The sequence below is a fragment of the Triturus cristatus genome, chromosome 9, assembly GCF_964204655.1.
Source record: "Triturus cristatus chromosome 9, aTriCri1.1, whole genome shotgun sequence".
Taxonomy (NCBI): domain Eukaryota; kingdom Metazoa; phylum Chordata; class Amphibia; order Caudata; family Salamandridae; genus Triturus; species Triturus cristatus.
In genome coordinates this window covers 309,853,722-309,879,099 of record NC_140592.1, presented here as the reverse complement: position 1 = coordinate 309,879,099, position 25,378 = coordinate 309,853,722, and the positions used below count along the sequence as shown (strand labels likewise).

Sequence of the window (25,378 nt, the reverse complement as noted above, 5' to 3'; positions counted from 1 at the left end):
CTTTTGCGGTCCTCTGATTTCTGCCTGCCGTGTATTGCCACGAGGCAGGGACAGCCCATGGGCACACAGGGAGCGGCAGAGCTGCAGCAGCCAGGCCAGCTAAGCAGGCACGGAGCTCAGAGGTGCACACAGCCTGACTGATAAATAATTGCTAATTCCAACCACGACCTGCTTTTGGGGACCATATGACATGTAGGGGAAGGAAGACATGACTAGCCAGTCTGCATTATACATAATTTGTCTGCACCGTGCTTCCGTTTGTAAATTGTCATTTAACATTCGTGTTTGTGTTGCATATTTATTCTGTTTAGTAGTCAGATGCCCATCGGATAACTGCTTCCCAGACTAGCAAGAACATATTTGCAGTACCAGTGTTCTGTTATCAAGTTCTGATTTTGTGGGTCAAAGGTAGACTGTGACAATTTCCCCCATAATTCTTTTTACGATCTCAGAAACAAGGGTTCTCTAATCGTGACGCTTCTGCAAACCTGCTCACATCTTTTGTACAATTGTTTTCTAGAAATGCTGATCTTTACACTGTGAAACATGCTTTCATGTTTTGAGAGAGAAACTGCTTTTGTGGATGAGGCTGAAATCGGCTGACCGCAGTGCTTAATTTGAGCCGGAGCTTTCCGGTGCTGAGCACTGGCACTTAATTGGTTTCCGGTGCTCGGCACCGGCAGCTAATTGTCAACACCACATTTAGGGCAGTCTGCTTCAAGGTGGCGGTGCTCATGTAATTTTGAGATGAGAAGTCTAACAGTTATTTAGGAAAACAATATACATTAAAAAATTACTAATACCTGCCTCCCCAGCCATTCCTTTAGGTTTGGGGACCTGGAATAATTGGAACTGTCGCATTTACAAGGGAGAGAGATGGTTAATAGTTGTTTTGGCAGCGATGACAGGGGCGATGGGTGGTACAAGCTGCAGTGACCTCCTGGTCAGAGCCCTGTCACTTAATATTTTACAAATGAAGGACTGGCTGACCGTGCCCAATATTTTACACAGTAAATGCGCTTTGTGTACATTTCTTTAGGGCTTGACTGCATGTTTTTGTGTTTTTACTGCAGGCACGGCTGGACAGCTCAGTGGAATTATGTGTGACAAAGGCGAATGCAGAGCTGATTTCATGTTTTTTTTTTTAGCACAGAAACTTAACTGCTCCCTCCAACTTGCATGTATTCTCTGTGCTGGGTTTGTCATTGCTTGATTGTATACATGCAATGGGCACTTTGCTCCGCCCCCTCCACTCACTGTGGTTCTGCAGCCTTTTACAGGTCCCACTTTGTTGCCTCCACCACCGTCCCGCGACATTCACAGTTCCCCTTCCATAACATGTTGGTAAACATGTGTGCATGTGTGTAGTTAGAAGGACCTTAGCTGTCAGGCTGCAAGTTTAATCGAATCATTGGTTAAGTTGTTTTCCTTGTTCAACTTGCCAGGCTTTAGCGCCGGCAACAAGTTTGTGCATGAGATCCTGTCTCACCGATAAGGACAACGCATTAATTTTAAGCCTATTTTACTTCCTGGCAGCGCACACTTGCAGGCATGCTGGGTTATTTATTTATTCTGTGGAATGCGACATTCCAGTTTATTACTGACGGCTTTGTTCGCCCCATGAACTTGGAATGTAATCTTGTTTTTATAGCAGTTCCTTTCCCTAGCGTGCGCAAAAATTCTGAAATATTGCATCCCCCTAATTGACGGGTATTTAGGGGCTATAAAGGATAGAATCGGTACTATGTGGGCATTCTGATCGGGATTGTTAGCAAAGTGAGCACAAAAGGCTTCTTTGCAAACCTCTGCAAATTAGGAAAAAACACAGTACTTGACAAACCCCCACTGTCTAATTTTTTTAAGGCGATGTTCTAATAAACCCCGGATTTTTAATTTATCTTAAATCCCAAACCCTTTGGAGTGCATGTTACTTCTTACTCTCTCCCCTGTCTGCTACTCACATTTCAGATCTACCCCCCTACCCTCTACATGTGGCACCCTGACTCCCCAAAGTTTATTGCTTCCTGTGCCCCTCCTATGTGTTATTTATTTTACACGCAGCTAAGTCAGGTCCTACCTCGCTGCTCTCCAAGATAGGTGTCTAACCATCTTAAAATGGTAAAGTAAAACATAGGGGAGACCATGTCCTGGTGCATTTGCACACACATATACTGAAAAATGAACCCCTATGTGTCTGTCACCACGCTGGTGCCAGCCACTTTCCTAAAATTTGCACGTTCCACATTCTATTTATTTGCTTTTAAATGTGTATTTTTATTAACTAATAGGTAGTCTCTGTCACCTGCTACACATTGCACCTTGCATTTTAAGATTCTTTTTTATGTATTTTTATTAATCCATTCACACCCTTTACATTAATATAGCCGGAGCTTTACTGTATATTTGCTATAAAAGCTTAGAATATGATATAGTGTGCACTTTTTGGCTTTAAATAATCATTTCACTGCAACAAAATCAAAATTGCCATTTACAATGCCAATAGCTCCAACTCTAACAAATGCGAGACCTATTGCATTGCAAATGCTTGTTTTAGTATATGGTCTGGTACGCCCCTAGGGCTACAGCCATCTTTGTGCTTAATTTATTGAGAAATGTTGATCTTTTGAATGTTTACCTGGCTCTAATCTCATAAAGAGATTAGTAGAGTATATTTAGTAATAAATACATATATATTTGATATATATACCTGTGTGGTGTCTTTTCATTTGGTAATTCAAGAGATTATAAGGTAAAACAAGCTGCTTTACATTCCTCAGAGACTTAGCCTGAAGGCTGCTCTCCACAGCTACCACTAGGATAGCTTTCTTTCAAAAGGTTGTCTTTAAACCTATCTACCAAGAGTCGAATTGGACTGGTGCAAGGTGGCCACTAGAACTAGTGACCAGCATATGCCAGGCCAACTTCTCACATTGGTGGGCAGTGTGTGGGATTCCAGCTTGCCATTGTTTTACCAAAAAATCTCTATTTGAATTACTAACTGTTAGAAATGGGATTTCTGGTTGGCTAAGGCTTGCGCCAAAGTCAGGCAGAAACCACCACTCTAGTCAGGGCAAGGAAGTTACACGCCAAAGATAACCCCTGCTCACCCCCTTGGTAGCTTGGCACGAGCAGACAGGCTTATCCCTGAGGCGATGTGTAAAGCGTTTGCGCGCGCACCCAGCAACAACACCCAAGGCCCACCACAAAGGAAACTCCACACAAGGTATTCTATAAAAATAACCTTTGTATTATATCAAAACACATTAGATAAAAACACACACTTTACAATGTGCCAACAGGCACGGGCAGAATTTACAAGGGATTATATATACAGGGGACAGGGCCACATGGACCACTGTCAGGAATTAGCACTTTGTAGAAATTACACTTAGAACGTAGGAATAATACTTTAGAACATAGCCCATACAATCACTGTAGCACTAAAAATAGAACATGTAGCACACAACCAGTAACTACTGGTAACAGGTAAGTACCACCTACGCAACCCTAACCACCTTAGGAAAATATCACGCAGGGAATCATGGACACACTAGCATAACTACTACTAGTAAAACAATCTCCAAGGCATAAACACAGTTTAGGAAAGAAAATATCATGAAGGCAATGCGCAGGCGCAAAAGTACATGTATGGAAATCACCAGGCGCCCTAGGGGAGGGCACAACACAAGATAACTGGCCCCAGGCCAACTGGCCTCTCAGGGTGCAAAAATACCCAATATCCAACTGTCAGGGCGCGACTGCGCAGGCTGCGCAAGCCAGGCGCACAATGTACAACCTAAATGTTGCAGCTGCCCACTAAGTGCTGGGCAGCTGTAGAAAGGAGCGTGGGCACCACTGTGCCTTCTTAGGAAAAATAGGGCAGTTGTTGGAGCCTCCCTGGGCTCTAGACAAACGAATATGGCCCCCAATAACGTGGAGCGCACCAGCGCTCGGAGAAAACAATGTGGGGTGTTGGAGCCCCACGAGCGCTCTAAAATAATATGCCCCCACGATGGAGTCCCTCTGGACTCTTGAAACAATGCCCCCTTGGACGTTGGAGTCCCGCTCAGGGGACTCAGCAGGATAAACGAATGCCCCCTGAGCCTTGCTGGCTCCGAAACAACTGGGGGGGGGGCGGGCACCGAGGAGCGTGCCCCGACACACCCCCAACTACCCAGTGGCTGCGCTACGTTGGAGTCCCCCTCTGGGACTCAGGAACACCCCCAACACCACTCACCGGATTGCGCGGCTTCTTCCGGGTGGTTCCTTCAGCGCGGGGCTCTCCTCACTCAGGGGAGCTCCGCTGGACTTGGCTGGCTTCTTCTGGATCGCGGGAGCGCGGGGTAGGCTCCCGCCTGCTCCCGCTTGCACCTTCTCTCGGCGGCGTTCCTCTTCTCGGCGCGGGGCTTCCCTCGACCTCACGGGAGCCCCGCGTCAGTCAACACAGATTTCCGGCTTCAGTGCAGGAGCGCGGGGTAGGCTCCCGTCCGCTTCCTGCTTTGTCACGTCCCGCCCACGTCCCAACACGGGCCGCCTGACTTCTGGTTATGAACCGGGCCGCAGCGGTGATTCTCCTTCACAGGGTAGGCTCCCTCGTAATTCGAACAAATAAGCAGGGTGGGCACCCGCAGACTAAATAATTAAATAAGCGGGGTAGGCACCCGCCGACGACCACTGCAATGTCCCTGGCAGGGTGGGCACCTGCCAGGGGACTTCAGGATGCGTTTAGAACGGGCAAATGCCAGGTGGGCACCGGCTTTCAGAATTAAAGCGCTCCGAGCGCTAAAGGCAAATAAAAGCGCTTCCAGGTGCTTTAGGGGCAAAATGAGTCCAACACTAACTGAAAACCACTTAAGGTACTCAAGGTACATATAAAGTCAAGCTAGTATCAATAAGTTCAACTGAACTTAGAGCTGTTTGTGAAGGGATAAGCACACCCTTGCTACAGCTCAAGCTAGGTTTAGTAGGCCACAACTAGTGTAGGTAGTACAACACCGCACAACACTAGTATGCCTCACCAGGATGGAGCCAGTGGGTCCATCCCGTCTCGGTACAAAGATATTGCCTATACAGATTTGAAGGCCTTATGCTTTGCAAGACAACTGAGGGTGGGCAGGAGTCCCTCATCACAACACCTGATAGATCTGTTAGTAGCAGATGACCTGAAACAAGCTCTCGGAGCAAGTGGGTCTGGATCAGGGGGTGGGTCAAACATAGTCTCTGGGTCTGATGATGAAAATCAAGATGACCTGGAGTCTGTGGATGATGGGCCAGACTCACAAGAGTCTGATGGAAACAGAGGAATTCTCCCTAAGAGAACTGAAAGAGTGGGAGACAGGCCTAGGTCCCTCTCAAGGGACTCTGACAGGTCATACCACTCTGGAAGAGAATCTGTTCCACAAAGGAGCTCCAACTTTCCCAGGGAGACCTCCTCTGAAAGAAGGTACAAATTGCTGCAGTATGAGGAAGCTAGGCTTGCTCTCAGAACCAAGCAATTGGCCTTAGATAGGGAAGCCTTCGAGCTCCAAAGAGCTTCAAAGAAGGAGGGGTTAGATACCCCTGGTGGCAGCAACAGTGTCCCTAGAAACAGAGATTATACTCCTGACCATAGGAACCTGTCCAAGGTTGTTCCTCCCTACCAGAGTGGGGATGATATCCACAAATGGATAACTGCTATGGAGAGGGCCTGTAAAGTTCAACAGGTCCCCCAGAAACAGTGGGCAGCAATCTTGTGGCTCTCCTTTTCAGATAAAGGTAGAGACAAGCTCCTCACTGTTAGAGAAGAGGATGCTAATGATTATGAAGCCCTGAAGAGTGCTTTGATAGATGGGTTTGGCTTAACCACTGAACAGTGCATGTTGAAGTTCAGGGATACCCAGAAAGCACAGACTCAGGATTGGACTGACTTTGTTGATTGTGCAACCAAGGCTCTAGAAGGTTGGCTGGTTGGTAGTAGAGTAACTGACTTTAAGGGGTTGTATAATCTTATAATGAGAGAACAGATCCTTAATAATTGTCAGAACCAGTTGTTGCATCAGTACCTGGTGGACTCTGATCTGACCTCTCCCCAAGAATTGGGAAAGAAGGCAGACAAATGGGTCAGAACCAGGGTGAGGCAGAAAAACCAGAACCAGGGTGGTGACACTAAGAAGCAAGATCCTAAAGGCTTAGAGAAAGGTGGGGATAAGTCTAAAGACCAGAAGTCTTCACAAGGGCCCCAAAAATCTGCATCTGGTGGGGAGTCACAATCTGCAAAGGGAAAAGGCCAAAAGAAGCCCTGGTGCAAATACTGTAAACAGAAAGGGCACTGGACTTCTGATTGTACCAAGTCCAAAGACCAAACCACCACCACTCCAGCCCCTAAGGCACCTGTACCCCCTAGTACAGTCAGTGGTGGAGGTAATGCGCGGAATAAGGGTGTAGTAGGGTTGACCCTGGGTTCTGATGTGGACTCTGGCCTAGTCAGAGTACCAACACAGGCATTGCTTGTTTGTGAGGGAGACCTTGATATGGCATTCCTAGTGAGCCCCAGTAATCTGGGCAAATACAAACAGCAGCCTATTATAAATGGCAAACAAGCTTTGGCATTCAGGGACACAGGTGCTAGTGTCACCATGGTGGCAGAGGACCTAGTGGATACTGCACAGATCATCCTGGGTGAAATGTACCAGGTAACCAATGCTAGCAACACCAGGACCAACCATAGCCTGGCAGTTGTGAATTTCTCCTGGGGAAGGGTAACTGGCCTCAAAAAGGTAGTAGTCAGTGCAGACCTCCCTGTCGAATGTTTGTTGGGCAATGATCTAGAGACTTCAGCCTGGTCTGAAGTAGAAATATGGACTCATGCTGAGATGTTGGGCATACCTGCAGAGGTATTTGCTGTGACCAGGTCACAAGCCAAAATGCATAGAGCTGAACCAGCACTGGATCCTGAAACTATGGACCAGTTGCTACCGAAGAGGAGGAGCAGTGGGGTTAAGGCTGGGCCTTTCCCTCTGTCTCAGATCACAGATTCCCCTCCAGAGGGAGGAGAAGCAGAGCCTGAAGAAGGAACTGCCCCAGAGGAACTTGAGCCTGGTCAGGTTGAGTTCTTGGGGGCAGGGGGCCCTTCCAGGGAAGATCTGAGCAAAGAGCAACAGTGCTGCCCCACTCTTGAACCCCTCAGACAGCAAGCTGCTGCTGAGGCTGCTGGGAGTGCTAGTGGGTCCAACAAGGTTTATTGGGATGAGGGGCTCCTTTACTCTGAGGCAAGGGAACCTACTCCTGGCGCCACCAGGAGGTTGGTGATTCCTCAGAAGTTTAGGGGGTTCCTCTTGACCCTAGCACATGATATCCCATTGGCAGGTCACTTGGGCCAAAACAAGACCTGGGACAGGCTTGTTCCACATTTTCATTGGCCACACATGTCTGAAGACACAAAGGAGTTTTGTCGCTCCTGTGTCACTTGTCAAGCCAGTGGCAAGACAGGTGGCACTACAAAGGCCCCCCTGATACCACTACCTGTGGTGGGGATTCCCTTTGAAAGGGTAGGGATTGATATAGTTGGTCCCCTTGACCCTCCGACAGCATCTGGGCACAGGTTTATACTGGTGGTAGTGGATCATGCCACCAGGTACCCAGAAGCCATTCCCCTCAGGACTACCACAGCCCCTGTGGTAGCAAGAGCCCTCATTGGAGTATTCTCCAGAGTGGGTTTTCCTAAGGAGGTTATCTCTGACAGAGGTTCAAACTTTATGTCAGGATATTTGACTGCAATGTGGAAGGAGTGTGGTGTAAACTAAAAACTCACCCCTCCCTATCACCCACAATGCAATGGGTTAGTTGAGAGATTCAACAAAACCCTAAAAGGAATGATTATGGGGCTCCCAGAAAAGCTTAGGCGAAAATGGGACCTTTTACTTCCTTGCCTTCTATTTGCATACAGGGAGGTTCCTCAGAAGGGGGTTGGCTACAGCCCCTTTGAACTTCTGTTTGGGCACCCTGTGAGAGGACCATTATGTCTAGTGAAGGAGGGATGAGAGTTACCTCTCAAACCTCCCAAACAGGATGTAGAGGACTATGTACTTGGTCTCCACTCCGGGATGGCTGAGTACATGAAGAAGGCCACTAAAAACCTTGAGGCAAGCCAAGAACTGCAAAAACCTTGGCATGACCAAAAGGCTGTTCTGACTGTTTACCAGCCAGGCCAGAAAGTGTGGGTGTTGGAGCCTGTGGCCCCAGCAGCTCTCCAGGACAAATGGAGTGGCCCCCATACAATTGTTGAAAAGAAGGGAGAGGTCACCTACTTGGTAGATCTTGGTACTCCCAGGAGCCCTCTTAGAGTGCTCCATGTCAACAGACTTAAACCATATGTGGACAGGGCTGACATGAGCTTGCTCATGGCAACTGATGAGGACCAGGAGGAGGAGATTGACCCTCTCCCTGACCTCCTCTCTCAGAACCCTGATGATGGGTCAGTTGATGGTGTTGCTTTGGCAAGCAGTCTCACTGACCATCAGCAAACGGAATGTAGACAAGTGCTACAACAGTTTAGACATATGTTTAGCCTGACCCCAAGTCAGACTTCCTGGTGCACCCATGAGGTGGACACTGGAGACAGTCTGCCTGTCAAGAGTAAAATCTACAGGCAACTTGACCATGTCAGGGACTGTATCAGGACTGAAGTCCAGAAAATGTTGGAGCTAGGCGTGATTGAGCCCTTGGGCTAGCCCAGTAGTCCTTGTCCCAAAACCTCACACCCAGGGCGGTAAGAAAGAGATGAGGTTTTGTGTTGACTACAGTGGCCTCAATGCAGTCACAAGGACTGATGCCTACCCAATACCAAGGGCAGATGAACTGATAGATACTTTGGCCTCAGCCAAATATCTAAGTACATTTGACCTTACAGCTGGCTATTGGCAAATCAAATTAGCTGATGATGCCAAGGCTAAAACTGCATTTTCGACCCCTGGTGGGCACTATCACTTAGTGGTAATGCCCTTTGGTTTGAGGAATGCACCTGCCACATTCCAGAGGTTGGTGAATAAAGTTCTGACTGGTATGGAAACTTATTGCTCAGCATATCTAGATGATATTGCTGTCTTTAGTTCTACCTGGCAGGATCACCTGGTCCACCTCAAGAATGTACTGGAGGCCCTGCAGAAAGCAGGCCTCACTATCAAGGCCACTAAGTGCCAGATAGGGCAGAGTCAGGTTGTGTACCTGGGCCACCTTGTAGGTGGAGGCCAGGTTCAACCATTGCAGAGCAAGATCCAGACCATAAAGGACTGGGTAGCTCCAACCACCCAGACTGGGTAGCTCCAACCACCCTAGCATATGATATCCCATTGGCAGGTCACTTGGGCCCAAACAAGACCTGGGACAGGCTTGTTCCACATTTTCATTGGCCACACATGTCTGAAGACACAAAGGAGTTTTGTCGCTCCTGTGTCACTTGTCAAGCCAGTGGCAAGACAGGTGGCACTACAAAGGCCCCCCTGATACCACACCCTGTGGTGGGGGTTCCCTTTGAAAGGGTAGGGATTGATATAGTTGGTCCCCTTGACCCTCCAACAGCATCTGGGCACAGGTTTATACTGGTGGTAGTGGATCATGCCACCAGGTATCCAGAAGCCATTCCCCTCAGGACTACCACAGCCCCTGTGGTAGCAAGAGCCCTCATTTGAGTATTCTCCAGAGTGGGCTTTCCTAAGGAGGTCATCTCTGACAGAGGTTCAAACTTTATGTCAGGATATTTGACTGCAATGTGGAAGGAGTGTGGTGTAAACTACAAATTCACCCCTCCCTATCAACAACAATGCAATGGGTTAGTTGAGAGATTCAACAAAACCCTAAAAGGAATGATTAAGGGCCTCCCAGAAAAGCTTAGGCGAAAATGGGACCTTTTACTTCCTTGCCTTCTATTTGCATACAGGGAGGTTCCTCAGAAGGGGGTTGGCTACAGCCCCTTTGAACTTCTGTTTGGGCACCCTGTGAGAGGACCATTATGTCTGGTGAAGGAGGGATGGGAGTTACCTCTCAAACCTCCCAAACAGGATGTAGTGGACTATGTACTTGGTCTCTGCTCCAGGATGGCTGAGTACATGAAGAAGGCCACTAAAAACCTTGAGGCAAGCCAAGAACTGCAAAAAGCTTGGCATGACCAAAAGGCTGTTCTGACTGTTTACCAGCCAGGCCAGGAAAGGTGGGTGTTGGAGCCTGTGGCCCCAACAGCTCTCCAGGACAAATGGAGTGGCCCTCATACAATTGTTGAAAAGAAGGGAGAGGTCACCTACTTGGTAGATCTTGGTACTCCCAGGAGCCCTCTTAGAGTGCTCCATGTCAACAGACTTAAACCATATGTGGACAGGGCTGACATGAGCTTGCTCATGGCAACTGATGAGGACCAGGAGGAGGAGAGTGACCCTCTCCCTGACCTCCTCTCTCAGAACCCTGATGATGGGTCAGTTGATGGTGTTGCTTTGGCAAGCAGCCTCACTGACCATCAGCAAACGGAATGTAGACAAGTGCTACAACAGTTTAGACATATGTTTAGCCTGACCCCAAGTCAGACTTCCTGGTTCACCCATGAGGTGGACACTGGAGACAGTCTGCCTGTCAAGAGTAAAATCTACAGGCAACTTGACCATGTCAGGGACTGTATCAGGACTGAAGTCCAGAAAATGTTGGAGCTAGGCGTGATTGAGCCCTCAGATAGCCCTTGGGCTAGCCCAGTAGTCCTTGTCCCAAAACCTCACACCCAGGGCGGTAAGAAAGAGATGAGGTTTTGTGTTGACTACAGTGGCCTCAATGCAGTCACAAGGACTGATGCCTACCCAATACCACGGGCAGATGAACTGATAGATACTTTGGCCTCAGCCAAATATCTAAGTACATTTGACCTTACAGCTGGCTATTGGCAAATCAAATTAGCTGATGATGCCAAGGCTAAAACTGCATTTTCGACCCCTGGTGGGCACTATCACTTAGTGGTAATGCCCTTTGGTTTGAAGAATGCACCTGCCACATTCCAGAGTTTGGTGAATAAAGTTCTGACTGGTATGGAAACTTATTGCTCAGCATATCTAGATGATATTGCTGTCTTTAGTTCTACCTGGCAGGATCACCTGGTCCACCTCAAGAATGTACTGGAGGCCCTGCAGAAAGCAGGCCTCACTATCAAGGCCACTAAGTGCCAGATAGGGCAGAGTCAGGTTGTGTACCTGGGCCAACTTGTAGGTGGAGGCCAGGTTCAACCATTGCAGAGCAAGATCCAGACCATAAAGGACTGGGTAGCTCCAACCACCCAGACACAGGTGAGAGCCTTCTTGGGCCTGACTGGGTATTACAGGAGGTTTGTTAAGGGATATGGATCTATAGTGACCCCCTTAAATGATCTAACCTCCAAGAAAATGCCAAAAAAGGTTCAGTGGACAGCTAGCTGTCAAAAGGCATTTGATGACCTCAAGCAGGCAATGTGCACTGCCCCCATCTTATAGAGTCCAGATTACAAAAAGAAGTTCATTGTCCAAACAGATGCTTCAGAGCTGGGTGTGGGAGCTGTACTGTCTCAACTTAATGATGAAGGTCAAGACCAGCCAGTAGCTTTTATAAGCAGAAGGCTGACCCCTAGAGAGAAACGTTGGTCAGCTATTGAGAGGGAGGCCTTTGCTGTGGTTTGGGCCCTGAAGAAGCTGAGGCCATACTTGTTTAGCACTCACTTCATTGTTCAGACTGACCATAAGCCCCTCCTATGGCTCAAACAGACGAAAGGTGAAAATCCTAAACTGCTCAGGTAGTCCATGTCCCTACAGGGGATGGACTATGCTGTGGAACATAGACCTGGGACCCAACATGCCAATGCAGATGGACTCTCGAGGTATTTCCACTTAGAACATGAAGACTCAACTGGTCAAGGTTAGTTTAATGTCCCTGCGTTTGGGGGGGGGGTTGTGTAGGAGAGTAGGATCTGCACTTGTGTTGCCCCCACTTTTTTTCTGATGTATACACTGGTTTCTGGCTATAATCTGGCTGGGTCCCTGCTAATCAGGGCCCCAGTCTCACTGATCTCTCTAAACAACTTGGTGTGCATACTAGATGCACTAGTGATTGGATACTGTGGTAGCTTGTGAGCCCCTAGTAAATGGTACCTTAGGTACCTAGGGCATTGGTACTTCACAGGCCTACCAGGGGCTGCAGCATGCATTATGCCACCCCTGGGAAGCATTCACAATCTGACACCACAGGCCTGCTACTGCAGCCTGTGTGAGGTAGTGTTAGCACTCCTCACTGAGGTATAGGTTCCTATATCTCACCATACACACACATATATAAACCTATCAGTCACCCCTATGGTAGGCCCTATTAATCCCAAGGGCAGGGTGCGTGGTTTACTATGTGAGGGGGTGCTTCTGCCTGAGCAGGACCCCTCTGCAGCTGGCAGAGTCTATTCTCTGCTGCTGTTTGTGGATGCGGTTAAACCATATACTCTTAAGTGCATAATAACCTCCCGGTTAATGCTAACTTTGGAATTACTGCATCAAAACATGTTGTGTTTGGTGTCAAACATCTTGGAATCATACCCCCACACCAGTCCCTGGTGTGGGAGTATGATCCCACCCTTCTAGAGGGGATGACATGTACCCACTGTACTAAACTGTAGAAATCTTCTAAAGCCCTGGCATCACAAAATGGATGCCACCAGCACAGACACCGGGCTGCCCTCCTGCTGCTGACCGAAACTCGCAGTGGAGGGAGCTCAACAAAGGGTTTCCTGTCACAGGGAGGTGTCACAACCTCCCAGACAGGATTTAGTGTATTGGAGCTGGGTGGGTGCACTCTTAGAGTGCCTTTGAAGTCCTGCACTGGGGGAGCAGTAGGCTCCTCTGTGCATATGCCAGCTCAAACCGGTTCAGGGGCATCCTGCCCCTGTCCTGGCGCGAAACTGGACAAAGGGAAGTGGGTGTAACCACCCACTACCCTGGCCCTCCTAGAGGAGTGGCCATAGAGCTAGTCCCTCCCATCTTATCAGTATAAGATACCTAGTATTGCCAATGCAATTCAGATTACACCTGGACGACGCTCTAAGAAGAAGAATCCTGGCCCTCGACTTTCTACTACCTCTAGAAGACTGAAGGATCTCCCTTGGAGTCAAGGAGTGACTCCCCTGTTTGGCAGGCACCTAAAGGACTGAACAACGGTTGCAAACTTTACCGCTCCCGCTGGAGCCCGAAGTCCCTGCGTCCCCTGCAGCAAATTTCCTGACCTCTCGTTGGCCATTTTGAGTCCCCAGCGAAGCTGTGGCATCTGGACCCCACGAGTGACGAGGAACTGCAATACCAGGGAAGCGTGCACTGATTTCGAGTACAAGCCCTGAACGACGAACTACAAACTTGTGCTTTGGACCACTTAATGTCCAAGTCCCTAGCAGGTTTGGTACTGAATTTCAGCGGCCTACCTCGCCCTGAGTGACCGTGGGCTGTTGTTAAACTTTTCCTGCAAAGGCGTCTTTGCGGTTGCTTGCCCGGTGGCTAGCAGCCCTCCAGAAAACTTCTGCTTCAACTTCAAGGGCTCGCCTGGTTGCTCTGGGCCTGCCCTCACTTACCGTTGCTGGGTAAGTCCATCAGACCTTGCTGGTCTGATCCATCGACAATCTTCCATCCACACAAGACTTGCAGTTGCCAAGGTTTGTTGACTCCGATTCGCGTGCCGACACCGCCAACAGCTGCAGACGTTGTGGGACCCTCAGAGCCCAGCTGCTGGTCTTCATCGATCCCTCCTGGACCTCGTGAGCGAAGAGACAAAACGACATCAGCGACCTGAAACGACTCGATAGCTGTGGTCATCTATCCTGCTGGCCACCGGTCACTGGCAAGTGACTCTGAACTCTGTCCCCTCAATTTCTAGGTCCCCTGCAACTCCAATCCATCGTTGGATTCGAACGGACACCTCTCTCGACGACACAAGCAGCAAGAACACCTCGATTCCCATTGAAAACAGCATCGCGACCCGACACCAAAGGACACCTGTGCACCCGGCTTCCCTGGGTGAGGTAACTCTGGCATTACGGTGCCCAAGTATGCATTGGCTATCGAAGTACTTACCCTGTAAGTTGTTTGCTTGTTGTCCACTCCGAAGTGCCCTAGAACTGTAAATAACAAACCGCGACATTTTTGCATTAAAATCCAATGAGAAACCCGCGTGCGTGTTTAGACACTGCACGCGCCTCCTGTGGGCTGATTACCTACCTGTAAACACTGCAGCAGTGAAGCCCCAGCGATTCCCAAGGCCCTAGGCCTCTTCATATTGCAAGTCGAGTTTGTGATGCCATTTTTTTAGTATATGGTCTGGTACGCCCCTAGGGCTACAGCCATCTTCGTGCTTAATTTATTGAGAAATGTTGATCTTTTGAATGTTTACCTGGCTCTAATTTCATAAAGAGATTAGTAGAGTATATTTAGTAATAAATACATATATATTTGATATATATACCTGTGTGGTGTCTTTTCATTTGGTAATTCAAGAGATTATAAGGTAAAACAAGCTGCTTTACATTCCTCAGAGACTTAGCCTGAAGGCTGCTCTCCACAGCTACCACTAGGATAGCTTTCTTTCAAAAGGTTGTCTTTAAACCTATCTACCAAGAGTCGAATTGGACTGGTGCAAGGTGGCCACTAGAACTAGTGACCAGCATATGCCAGGCCAACTTCTCACATGCGGTGGGAGCCTGGCTGTCTGCAATACCTGGGTGTAAAAATTTACCATGATGCATCGGACCTCTTGGAAGGTAATGTAGGCAAAGCAGTGAGACGGCAAAAGCAGCATTGGATTTTTGGGGCACACTCCCACTTTCTGTAGCTGGTAGAGTGGCGTTCCTAAAGATGATAACATTGCCACGCCTTTTATATTATTTCAGGACACTGCCAGTGTGGATACCGTGGGCGATGTTTAGAGACTTGGACTCGATGGTCACTTCTTTTATTTGGGGCACAGGCAGGCGGAGAGTGGCACTGTCATCACTGCGAGGCCCTACAGCAGAGGGCGGGCTAGCAGTGCCTGACCTTGAGAGCTACTATCTAGCTGCGCAACTATACTTGCTGATCCAATGGCTAGTGGCAGACCGCAATCCTGACAGAACGCTGCCCAGACGCACCAGACACTGCCAACCTAGCAAAAATCATTTTAGGAGTCTGCCGCACCGCGCCAGCAGACACAATTGCTACCACGGTGGTACTGCGCTGTTGGTCCAGATAAAGGACGAAAGTGGGTGCTGCGATTCCCTATTCTCCTGCCTTACCACTGACAATGTTGCGGTATCTTCCACAAGGGGAACACTGGGCAGGGCTGCAGGACTCGGTAGAAGCGGGACTGTGAGAAATGGGAGACCTTTAGAGAGACTCTGCACTATTACCTTCAAAGACTTGCAGGCAACATATGACATCCCTGGGGGTCACTTCCTGAAACATAGGTAAAGAAATACCAGAGAGGGACTGGGAAAAAATTCTAGAACGTATACCAAAGGCGTCCAGGAACGCACGCTTCAAATTAATTAATTATTATGTACTGCACAGAGCATATCTCACGCCGGCCAGCATTAGGAGGTACTTCGGAGCGGAATCAGCGGCCTGCCTGAGATGAGGGGAGAGGGATGCACACATACTCCACATGTTCTGGGAATGCCCCCTACTGCAGACCTTCTGGGGAGACGTAGGCAGATAGTAGGCAACGTGATAGAAAAAGAGCTGCCACAGACACCAGAGCACTTCCTTTTAGGATGGTTTCCGCACACAACCAGGAACAAAGTAACAGGAAAGTTTCAGGACCTCGCTTACGTCCTAGCCAAGAGGAAGATAGCTAGAAACTGGAAGGCCCCGAGAGGCCCACAGGTCGCCACCAGGAGAAAAGAACTAAAAAAAAGTGGGCGGGCGCAGAAAGTAGGCTACTATTTAGGGAAGCTAGCTGGAGGATTGGTAAGATGGACAAGGTCAAAGCATGGGAAACCTTGGTGAATGAACTAATAGCCTCTGGACAGGAGGACGTTGAAGAGATGGGCTCCCCTAGAGCAGATGACGTGCCCCTAGGCAATGAGCTGAGAAGAAACCAAACTTAACACACTCGAACTAGGTCACCACCACGCACGGCTGATAAGTTTCACACACACAGACTGCTACTAACAAATTGCCCTTTTATATATTGTTTGTATGCAACCCGGGGGGGGGGGGAGACTGATTGTACGAATTCATGAAAGTTAACGGATCATTTGCTATGTATGTCTTGGACTTATCCAACATTAAACAATGTCTGTGATACTGAGAATTAAATGCAAATAAAATATGGTTAAAAAAAAAACATTAAACTGCATCCAAGCTGAGGTGTCTAGCAGGTCGGTCGAAGGAGATGTGACTGTTTAATTATTCCAGTACAATGATGGGTAGAGCTTTGAATATGTGTGTGTGTGTGTGTGAGAGGAGTTGAACTGGGTGTGCCTGTGTATAGGAAGGGGTATTTCAAGGGTGCCCCATCTTATAGCGCATCGCAGGGGCATTTATGAATGTTTTGCAATCGGAATGCGGTTGCAAAACATTCATATTTTACCGTCTCTGTGAAGGAGGTGGTAACTCATTCGCAAACGGGAAGCGGTCCTCAAGGGTCCTCTTTCCCTTTGTGAATGTGGGCACCAACATTTTTCAAGAGCAGGCAGTCCCACGAACCACTGCCCAGTCTTAAAAAATGAAAAGGTAGCTTTTCATTTTTATTTTCTAAATGCATCACGTTTTCCCATTTTAGAATGTGCTGTATTTCAATTTCAAAAATTGCTTTATTTGAAAAGCAATCACAGGCATGCTGGTCTGCTGACCCCAGCAGGCCACCATCCCTGTGATTACATGCCCTTCCCAATGGGTCGCAAATTGTGACCTGCCTCATGAATGTTGATGAGGCAGGTAAATCGCAATCCCACTGGGAATCGCAACCAGTGTCTGAGACACTGTTGTTCATTGCATTTTGCGAGTTCCTAATTGTAAGTCACAATTAGGAACTCACAAAATGTTTGTCGTCTATGTAGCCCTAAATTCCAGCCATGCTGTGCAAACAAATGATAGACGGAAGGCTGAACAAATCAAGCATTCACCCCAGGCAAGAGATATGGGTCAAGACTGATCTGCATGTGGCTGGGTCCATACTGGGGTGGCATGATGAGCAACAAAACGATGGATTTAACACAGATCTCTTGACTGGGAGTGAATGTTTGATTTGTTCAGCACTAAATTCCAGCCAGACACATAACAAAGGCCGAAGTTAAGGGGCCAGCAGGCCTCATTTTGTTGGAGTATCCTGGCTGGGAGATATTGGTAAGGCGCTAAGGTGGAGAAGCATCACCCCACTGCTCTGGGAACAGTGGGAAAAGGAAAAATACATTGATAATAAAAATGTTATTGTCATTTTATTTTTTGTAGTTAAGGGGCTGTGTTAGGGCGGGGTGGGGCTGGTGTCACAGGGGGTGGGGTGGTTCATGCACTTAAGTGCACATGGCACTTTGGCTGGCCTTCTTGGGCCGGCAAAACAGTCATATGCACTTAGCATGTCCTCCACCGCGCTATAATTCCCAGCCTGTGTGATGAGCATGTACAGGCTCCCAATTCCTATTGGAGCACTGAACCATGGTGCTTAGACCAATCATGACACTACTGTCATGGTGACAGCAGCATCATGATTGGCTTGTGGGAACCTATGTGCTTCCTAAACACGTCAGACGTAAAGAGGTAGGTGGTTTTTCTTTTCTTTAGTTTTTTTCAACCCCCCACTGCTCACACCACTCCCATTCCCCGCCAGCCACCACTGGACACGAAGGCTCTTTAGGAATGTCAGATGTGTTAGCCTGTCCCAGTATTTACACAAATAACAATTTAAACATAACTATTTTATTTATTTCATAACACAACTCATCCCAGTGCAGGTAGTCAGAGCACTTTACAACACATGTACACATTATACATTGACAGTAAATCATAAGTGTATAAATCAATCTATATGAAGTGTTACATAAGACAGTGAGGGTTGCAAGGTTTAGGAGTCACAAGTCCTTCACAGCTCACGGTGCTATATTAGAAGCATCACAAATTATGAACTGCAAGTCACAAAAGGATCTCTGTGTCAAAAGCAGTAACTCACTTACCAATCAAAATAAAAATCTGTCACCTACATGATAGATGATTTGCTTTTCAGGAAATACATTAACCCTCTATGCTACACTTTGATTCAACATTGGAGCTGGAGGAAACCCAGATCTCTCCACCAAATGTGTTAACCTCTTACAATTATTATTGTTCCCTGATTGGGCACACAAAGATCTCCGCAGCAGGTGCCTTAACCCCACAAGATATTTTAGAATGTAGGCTTTGCAACCAATTAAGCAGAACAGATTTACTGCCATGTTTCTCCTTGTTGCCAACTTCTTTGTAGCAGTTTTTAAGAAATAAATGCATACGTGTAGGCCCAACCCCAATGCAAAATCTAATTTGTTAAACCTCGTATGTGCGCAAATGTACTCATAATAGACCTGATATTTATTGTGATGTCACTTCCTAAGAGGCATGGGTTACTGATTGTGATGCCACCCTGATGTCACGCACATGATCTGACTTGCACACTGCCTAACTTGGCTAGTCACCCCACTTCTGTTCTTTAAGACTCGTGCCCTGCACATACCCCACTGCCCCCACACCATTTTGCCCCAACCCCACAATGAGCACGTCTAACTCCTATTAATTGAATCCACCACACACGAAACTGAAGTACGTACATGCATAGAATGGTATTATTTTAAAAACAAGATTATTCCAATAACCAATGAATTAATCACTAACCTTGGTATGCCGGAGCAGCGTGCTGCCCAACGTAAAGCGCTTCAACGAATCATCCTGGGTAAAAAAGGCTCTATATATATGCTATTAAAAGGACAGGTAACCTCATAGGTAGGGCCACTGGAATTATGAGGCCAGGGAGCACCAAACAACGTGGCAGGGTTGACAAATTATGCGGCAAGAAAAGGCAAATGATGCAGCACTTTTTTTTTTACAGTATTCATAATTTTAAATTTTTTACACATGGTAATATTGGCTGGGCACAGATTTCACCTAATTCGTACCGGTTTAACAATGAAATACAGAAATAAGGAACTGAAAGATGATCAGTTAACCTTTGCGACCGCCCCTTCACTGCCCTCAAACACACCTTGCAGCGCTTTCAATAACTTTTGATTCATTTGAGCTAGAAACATTTTTGGGGGTTAAAATCTACAGATTATGAAGCCGATGCTGGATTAGGTTGCAAAACCGTAATTGTGGAAACACAGCAGCAGCCGCAAAACCGCATAATTCCAGTGGCCTTGCTCATGGGTAAGGCAAGCCTGCATGGGCGTAGGAAGTGTGGGGGACGCAGGGGATATATCCCCCCCAGATTTTGGAGTGGGGGGACACGGGGACCTGGGTGGGGGGGACGAGGGGACAAAGGAATTTCCCCTCTCCCCTCTGTTATCACAGGGCCATTAGCACGCGAAAGCGCTACCTAATGGCCCTGCACTTGACCTGCCTGGAGTCAGAGGCCACCCGCCCTCTGCCTTTTGTTATGCTGCAGGAAGGCTCAGCCATTCTGGGAAGGGCAGAGAACGGAAAAAAAATAAACACTGTCTCTTTTCCTTCATGGCAAGGACCGTGTCCACTACTCCTGATCTGCCTCTGGCAGCTGCCCTCCTCTCTTTATGCCTCCATCTCTTTCTGTCTCTGTCTCGCTCCTGCTTACGTGCTGATTTCAAGAGGCAGCTCTTAAGGTACTTTCTCTTGCCTCTCATTTTCTTTATTTGTTCCCCTGTGAAATTGATCCAAAAAATGCTGAACACTTTGGCTGTAACGTTTTCTATTGAAAAGAAAAACCTCGGAATGGAGAGAAAAAATAGTTAAATACCTAAATAAAGCAATACAGAGTGGACAGCAGACAGGCCAGACTGTTATTTACACCCACACACATTAGCGCCACTTTACAGAGTTTGCCAGTGAAAGCGCTACTTTCTTTTTATCTTCTTTCTTTGAACAACATTGTTTTCCCAGGGTGGGTAAGTGCGCCATTCCTAAAGGGACTGCAATACCTGGTTGATGGGTAGAGTGGAAACGTTTAATATGATCGTTTTCAACTTTTTAATTATTTTAGCTTATAAAATGCGGCTCTGTGTTTGGGGATGTGGTCTTTTTTAAACCAAACTGCATACGTTTTGAAAGGATATAAGCAATGGACATTGAAAGGGGTCCCTTCCTGGTCCTGTAGCCATGTCTTGAACTTTTCAGGCAAAATCACTTACTGATTTCTGAATAATGAGTTTAAAACCGTTAAGGTAACCATGTTTTTTTCTGATTACAGTTCACATGCTTTGCTTATTCTTGCATTCCCTATGAGTGTTTGCTTTTTCCAGGGTGTTATTCATTTTTTTTCAGGCAGCATTTTACTGTTGTCTAGTGCATAATTTGAATTTAGTCGCAGCACAATTGAGTTGTGCTGAAGGCAGTGCGAGTTTCTCTCAGTGGGGCAGTATGGTGTTCAGTGTGGGAGAGAATGTGGCACTCTGGTCAGAGCTGCTGAATTTGGAACTGGAGAACCATGTTCAGACCTTCATGACCAGTTCACCATACCACACTCCTGACAGAGCTTATTCCGATGCTACACCTTAGAAGGCCCGATAGACCTTAGAAGCCCAGGTGTCTTAGCACCCGCAGGTGGACCTGTCCACCACAATCCATACTGCAGTTCACTTCCAGTCTTACGGGCAGGCATATGAAGAAGCTCATCCTAGATCGACAGTGAATCTGTCACTGAGGTCACAAGACCCTTGAGGCCAGTCCACCTCACCCATTGGTACCTCCATTGGCCTTTTTCCAGCACTAGCAGTGCAACTTGCCAGGGGTTGGCAATGTAGGATTTGCATGCACACCAAACTTAGGGGGTGATTATAAATGGCAGTGGGACCGCCACGTCACCCCGTCGGTGGCGGTACCACCGCCATTGGTGACTGCATCACAGCCCGCCATATTACAATGGCGGGTGGTTACCTGGCGGTCGGAAAGACCAACCACCACGCACCCGACGGGCTTCTTGGGCCGCCGGTGTGGTGGAGGGACTCGTGGTTCCTACAATGCTGGTGGTGCCTACCAGGCGCGCAACACCCATTGGAGTCGCAGGGCTTCAGCCCCCCCCCGTCGTGTGTGGCAGCCCGGGATGAGACAGCTTCCCGGGCAAAAAAGCAGCCGCACCCGAGCACTTCACAGGTCTTTTAAAGACCATTTGCATGTTAATGAGGCCTCGCTGTTGTTTCACCCCTTCTACGAGCCCCTGCAGCTCCACTCTGCCTATTGCTTAAAGTTCAGCCCCCCCCCCGAAATTTTTGCTCAGCTCCCCCCCCCGAAATTTGGCTCTAGTTGCGCCTCTGGTGCCTACCATGCACCGCAGCAGGGGTTACGATATCTCTTACCCGCCAGCTTATCAATGGCGGTTCACCTGCCATGGAAATGCTGGCGAAAGGGACATTGGGGGCCCGTAGCAGGCCCCTTTACCCCTGGCCCTCAGACATGGGTCCTGGGGGGCATCTATGATGCCCCACAACATATCACTGCACCATGTGGCAGGCACCGATATATTTAACATGTTTCTTTTTTTTTACCTTTGCGGCGGATGATGCAGCCAGCAGCACCTGCTGCAATGTAAAAGATAGGCACTGCGAACACCGTAGTGGCAGTCGCATTGTAATGCCTATCGTGGGGCCTCCACCTTGAAGGCCAGCGGTCCCATTCCCCGATTCGATGGTGGTGGTACTGAAGTCCGCCTGCCATCGTAGTCAGCCCCTAAGTTTGCATTTTATGAATATGATTCAGCGGGAAATAAATTGATGTTTGCAATTTAATTGACTTTGGTTGGCCTCTTATCTATGAGATTTCCCTGTTGAATGTGCCTTTACATTATACATTTTTGAGTGTCATTAGGAGTGTCTGGGACCAATTGTTTTCTTAGGAATTGTTTTCTTTACAAACTTTTGCAAAGGGCCCTAAACTTCACAGCAACACAAGTCACATTTCTTTTAGTAATTTGGGATCCGTTTGAGCTGCAAAATTGTTTTGGAGGAAATCGTTAGATTATGCAGCAGATGATGTATTATGTGGCAAATATGATACAGCAATAGTTAAGTGGAAAACATTTTTCCACTTAATTTTGCCCCAACATTGTAGTTGATCAATTTGTAAGTTCCCCAAACCCAAAAGTCGAGTTTGGGCACAATTTGCATTTTAAAAGCAGCCCTATAACACAGGGCTACTTTTAAACTGACCTCAGGCTTCAGCAGTGCACACATGCAAGCGCAGAAAGGGCTGCTGGCCTCTAAACTGCCATGCCTTATTATATTCTAGGGACTTAAAGTAGTTCTAATCCCCCTGCCCTATTATGTACTAGGGCCTTATAGGAGAGGTCATGCCAATCATAGGGGTACCCTAACCCATAGTGCACCCTAGTGTATGTAGGTGTTTTCACTGTATTTTTAAGTGCCTCTTTCAGAATAGCACTGGCTGTTTAGGCAGAGGCCAGGGTCAGTCAGTCAGGTGCCACCAGTACCAGTCAGCAAAAAGTTGGGGAGTGCCCAGGGCGGCTTTGCAACACTAGAGAAACACAAACTCAGAATGTAAAACATAACACCATGGTTGGGGGGTTCTCTTCAATAATCAGAATTGATTTCTATCCTAATGAACCCATTTTCCAACATTAGGATAGGGAAAGACTGGGGAAAAATCATAACGTTCTAATCTATACATTGAAGTTTTTATGCAGCTCTTTGATGACGGTTAATAGCTCACTGTTCAATGTTAGGATTTTAACTTATAAACTTTAAATACCAAAAGAATATCTCAGACAAAAGCAGTAACTCACTGACCTACTGAATTAAAACTTTCACTAGACAAGCCTTCGATCTCTCTCAAAAAAAGAACATTAATCACCAAAGTTATCTTCACATTTTTATTGTTGCCTGAAAATTGCTGGAGACCAGGAATGCAGCAGCAGGTACTTTTCAAACCCTAATGCACTTGCAAACACGACGCCCCCACCCTAAGTCAGCGGCCTTTGTTTGCTTTGTGCATTAAGATGCAAGATTCATATATATGTTTTTTTTAAACATTTGGTCTCATTACTATATGAATGTAAATAACAATAAAGCATACATGCAAACTGTGACTACATGCCTGCTTTTCTCAATATTTCACTTCGAAAGTATGCGATTGTATTTGTTTAACGGGCGGTGATTTGTATAGGAGCACTGGAAAGTGCACAAGGCTGTCCCTGTCCCCCCCAGAATTTTAGTGTCTCCTACGCCCCTGCAAGCCTGGACGTCATTTAGGGGTCTCCAGGGGTCGCAGGTTCAATTTGCTACCCCTGGCACTGCTTTTGCGACCCCTGGCCTCAGAGGTGGCAAAATCAGTGCCAGGAACACAGGGGCAGCTGACGCTCCACTCTTTATTTTCTGTCGATTTTTTATTACACTAATAGCGAATATATAAAATATATAATTCACTGATAGTGTAATATAAATGGAGTACAATAAGATGGCAGCTGAGGTAAGTAAAGGATGTTTGAACTGTATGTTGTGTGCATGCTTGCGGGTGAGATTGTGTTTGTGTGAGAGAGTGTGTGTATTTGAGTGTATGTGTAAGTGTGAGAGAAAGTGGAGGTCAGAGGGCGTGTGATGTCACTTACTCTACCCCTGGCATTTCGGTGAATTGACGTCCATAAAGGCACGCACTGTGGGTCTGTTCACACGCATGTCTGCAGAATGCGCACAGCTGTGCAATCCCGCTCTCCCTTCAGTCGGCTCCGAATTTCATGATTGTCAAGTACTCTATTGATGCAGAGAAACGTACTAAGCCCTGGTACTCACCGGCACCGTTGGGGTTCTTCAACAAGTTTTGGGAAGTCATCTCGCGGGTCTTGTTCCAGGTTAAGCCTTCCCACTTGCGAAGAGTAAAGGTACCACGAGTTTTCACTATCAACGCCTGCTGTTTCCTGTGGCTTAATATAAACCTACCAGGAGAAAGGGAAATAAAAGAACTATGAATAAAAGGAGAAAAGGTGGAAACGTGGCTTACTGTAAATACATAACGAAAGCAGCACTGACCGCAGCCGCAGACTCAACTTTATGTCCGGGACGCCGACGGTCAGACGCTGAGCGGAGTCACACCTCTCCGGAATTCTGATCCAGCTGTGTCTGGCCTGAGCTCTGGTCCCGCTGTGTCTGGTCGGTGCTGTGGGCGCTTCTTTTCTTTTGCTTTTATGTACATTGAATGAGGGAGGGGCAACAGCATAAAACAAGACATGGGAACCGACATGTGTTGCAATCATAGTAAAGCGGGACCGGCATCGGACCTGCCGATGATATGGCGGTCCTGCCGGCCCCGACGACACTGGAGGCGGGCCTTTCCCGCACCTCGTGACGTGACAGGCTCGCCCTTCACTCAGTAAACAATTAGATATGGCCCAGAAGTGAAACTTTCGGGTAATGGAAGCTGCCAGTGCCCGCCACTCTTGAGGGGAGAGCACTCGCCACTAATAAAAGGCTGGGGAGCCGAGAAATCTTCCTTTTTTTGTGTGCATATTCTATATAGCGCGAACTCAACCCAAAGTATTGGAGCGCTTTACATAGCACCGTATTTACATTACACATTCAGGCACGGGGAGATTAAGTGATTTGCCCAGAATCATAGGATGTGGACGCGACCTCGAGGCTCGAACCCTGGTTTCCTACACCAGAGTCGGCAACGCAGCCGATGGACCACATCCTCTCCCATTCCTCTTGTGCCTTCCGCGCTCCCCAGCTTGTTGTGCGACCTCATTAGGAGGTCATTGGCTAATATTTGTATTTTGTTTTACAGGTGCTGCAGTCGGTGTCCCACATCGCAAGGTTTGTCGTGGCGAAGAGCAGGGGTGGTGGACGATCCACACGGAGGCTGTAGCGCGACTTCGGGCGGTATCCACGCTTGCGAATCGGGCGGCGAGGAGCGTTACCAGCGAAAAGCGGCTTCAAAGACCGGTTGGGACGATTGCGTGGGACCATCGTTAGCAGTGCTGGTGGTCCGGAGGTACCTGAAAGGTTGGGTAAGTGCGCGCTTTCAGAGCGCAGGGACGCGCTGGTCAATAGCGACCAGAGCAGCTGATTTTGGAACACGGGCTCTTGGTTCAAAGCTCTTCCTCGCAAGGTTACAGGTTCCACCTAAAGAGCCCGTGTGAGGGTGCTGCATCGCCGCAGCGTGTTGTCTCCCCCAGCCTCTCTTTACCGCCTCAGCTTTCACTTACCTCGCACCAAAGGCAGCCGTTGTTTGAC

The 25,378-nt window shown here is 47.8% G+C and overlaps 1 protein-coding gene across 3 annotated transcripts in view; it reads right to left on the bottom strand.

Annotated features, from left to right (window-relative positions):
* Window positions 1–24,457, bottom strand: part of LOC146797807 (F-box only protein 2-like) — a 141,849-nt gene extending 117,392 nt beyond the window's left edge. Inside the window, exons 1-2 of one of the 3 annotated variants that reach the window (XM_085627657.1) lie at window positions 24,176–24,457; window positions 23,939–24,081 (exon numbers count right to left, since the gene is read on the bottom strand). In XM_085627657.1, the coding sequence (XP_085483783.1) occupies window positions 23,939–24,081; window positions 24,176–24,399 (367 nt within the window). In that variant the 5' untranslated portion in view covers window positions 24,400–24,457. The remainder of the gene's footprint in view (window positions 1–23,938; window positions 24,082–24,175) is intronic. The other 2 variants (XM_085627660.1, XM_085627659.1) reach the window with 2 other exon arrangements.
* Window positions 24,458–25,378: the final 921 nt, after the last annotated feature.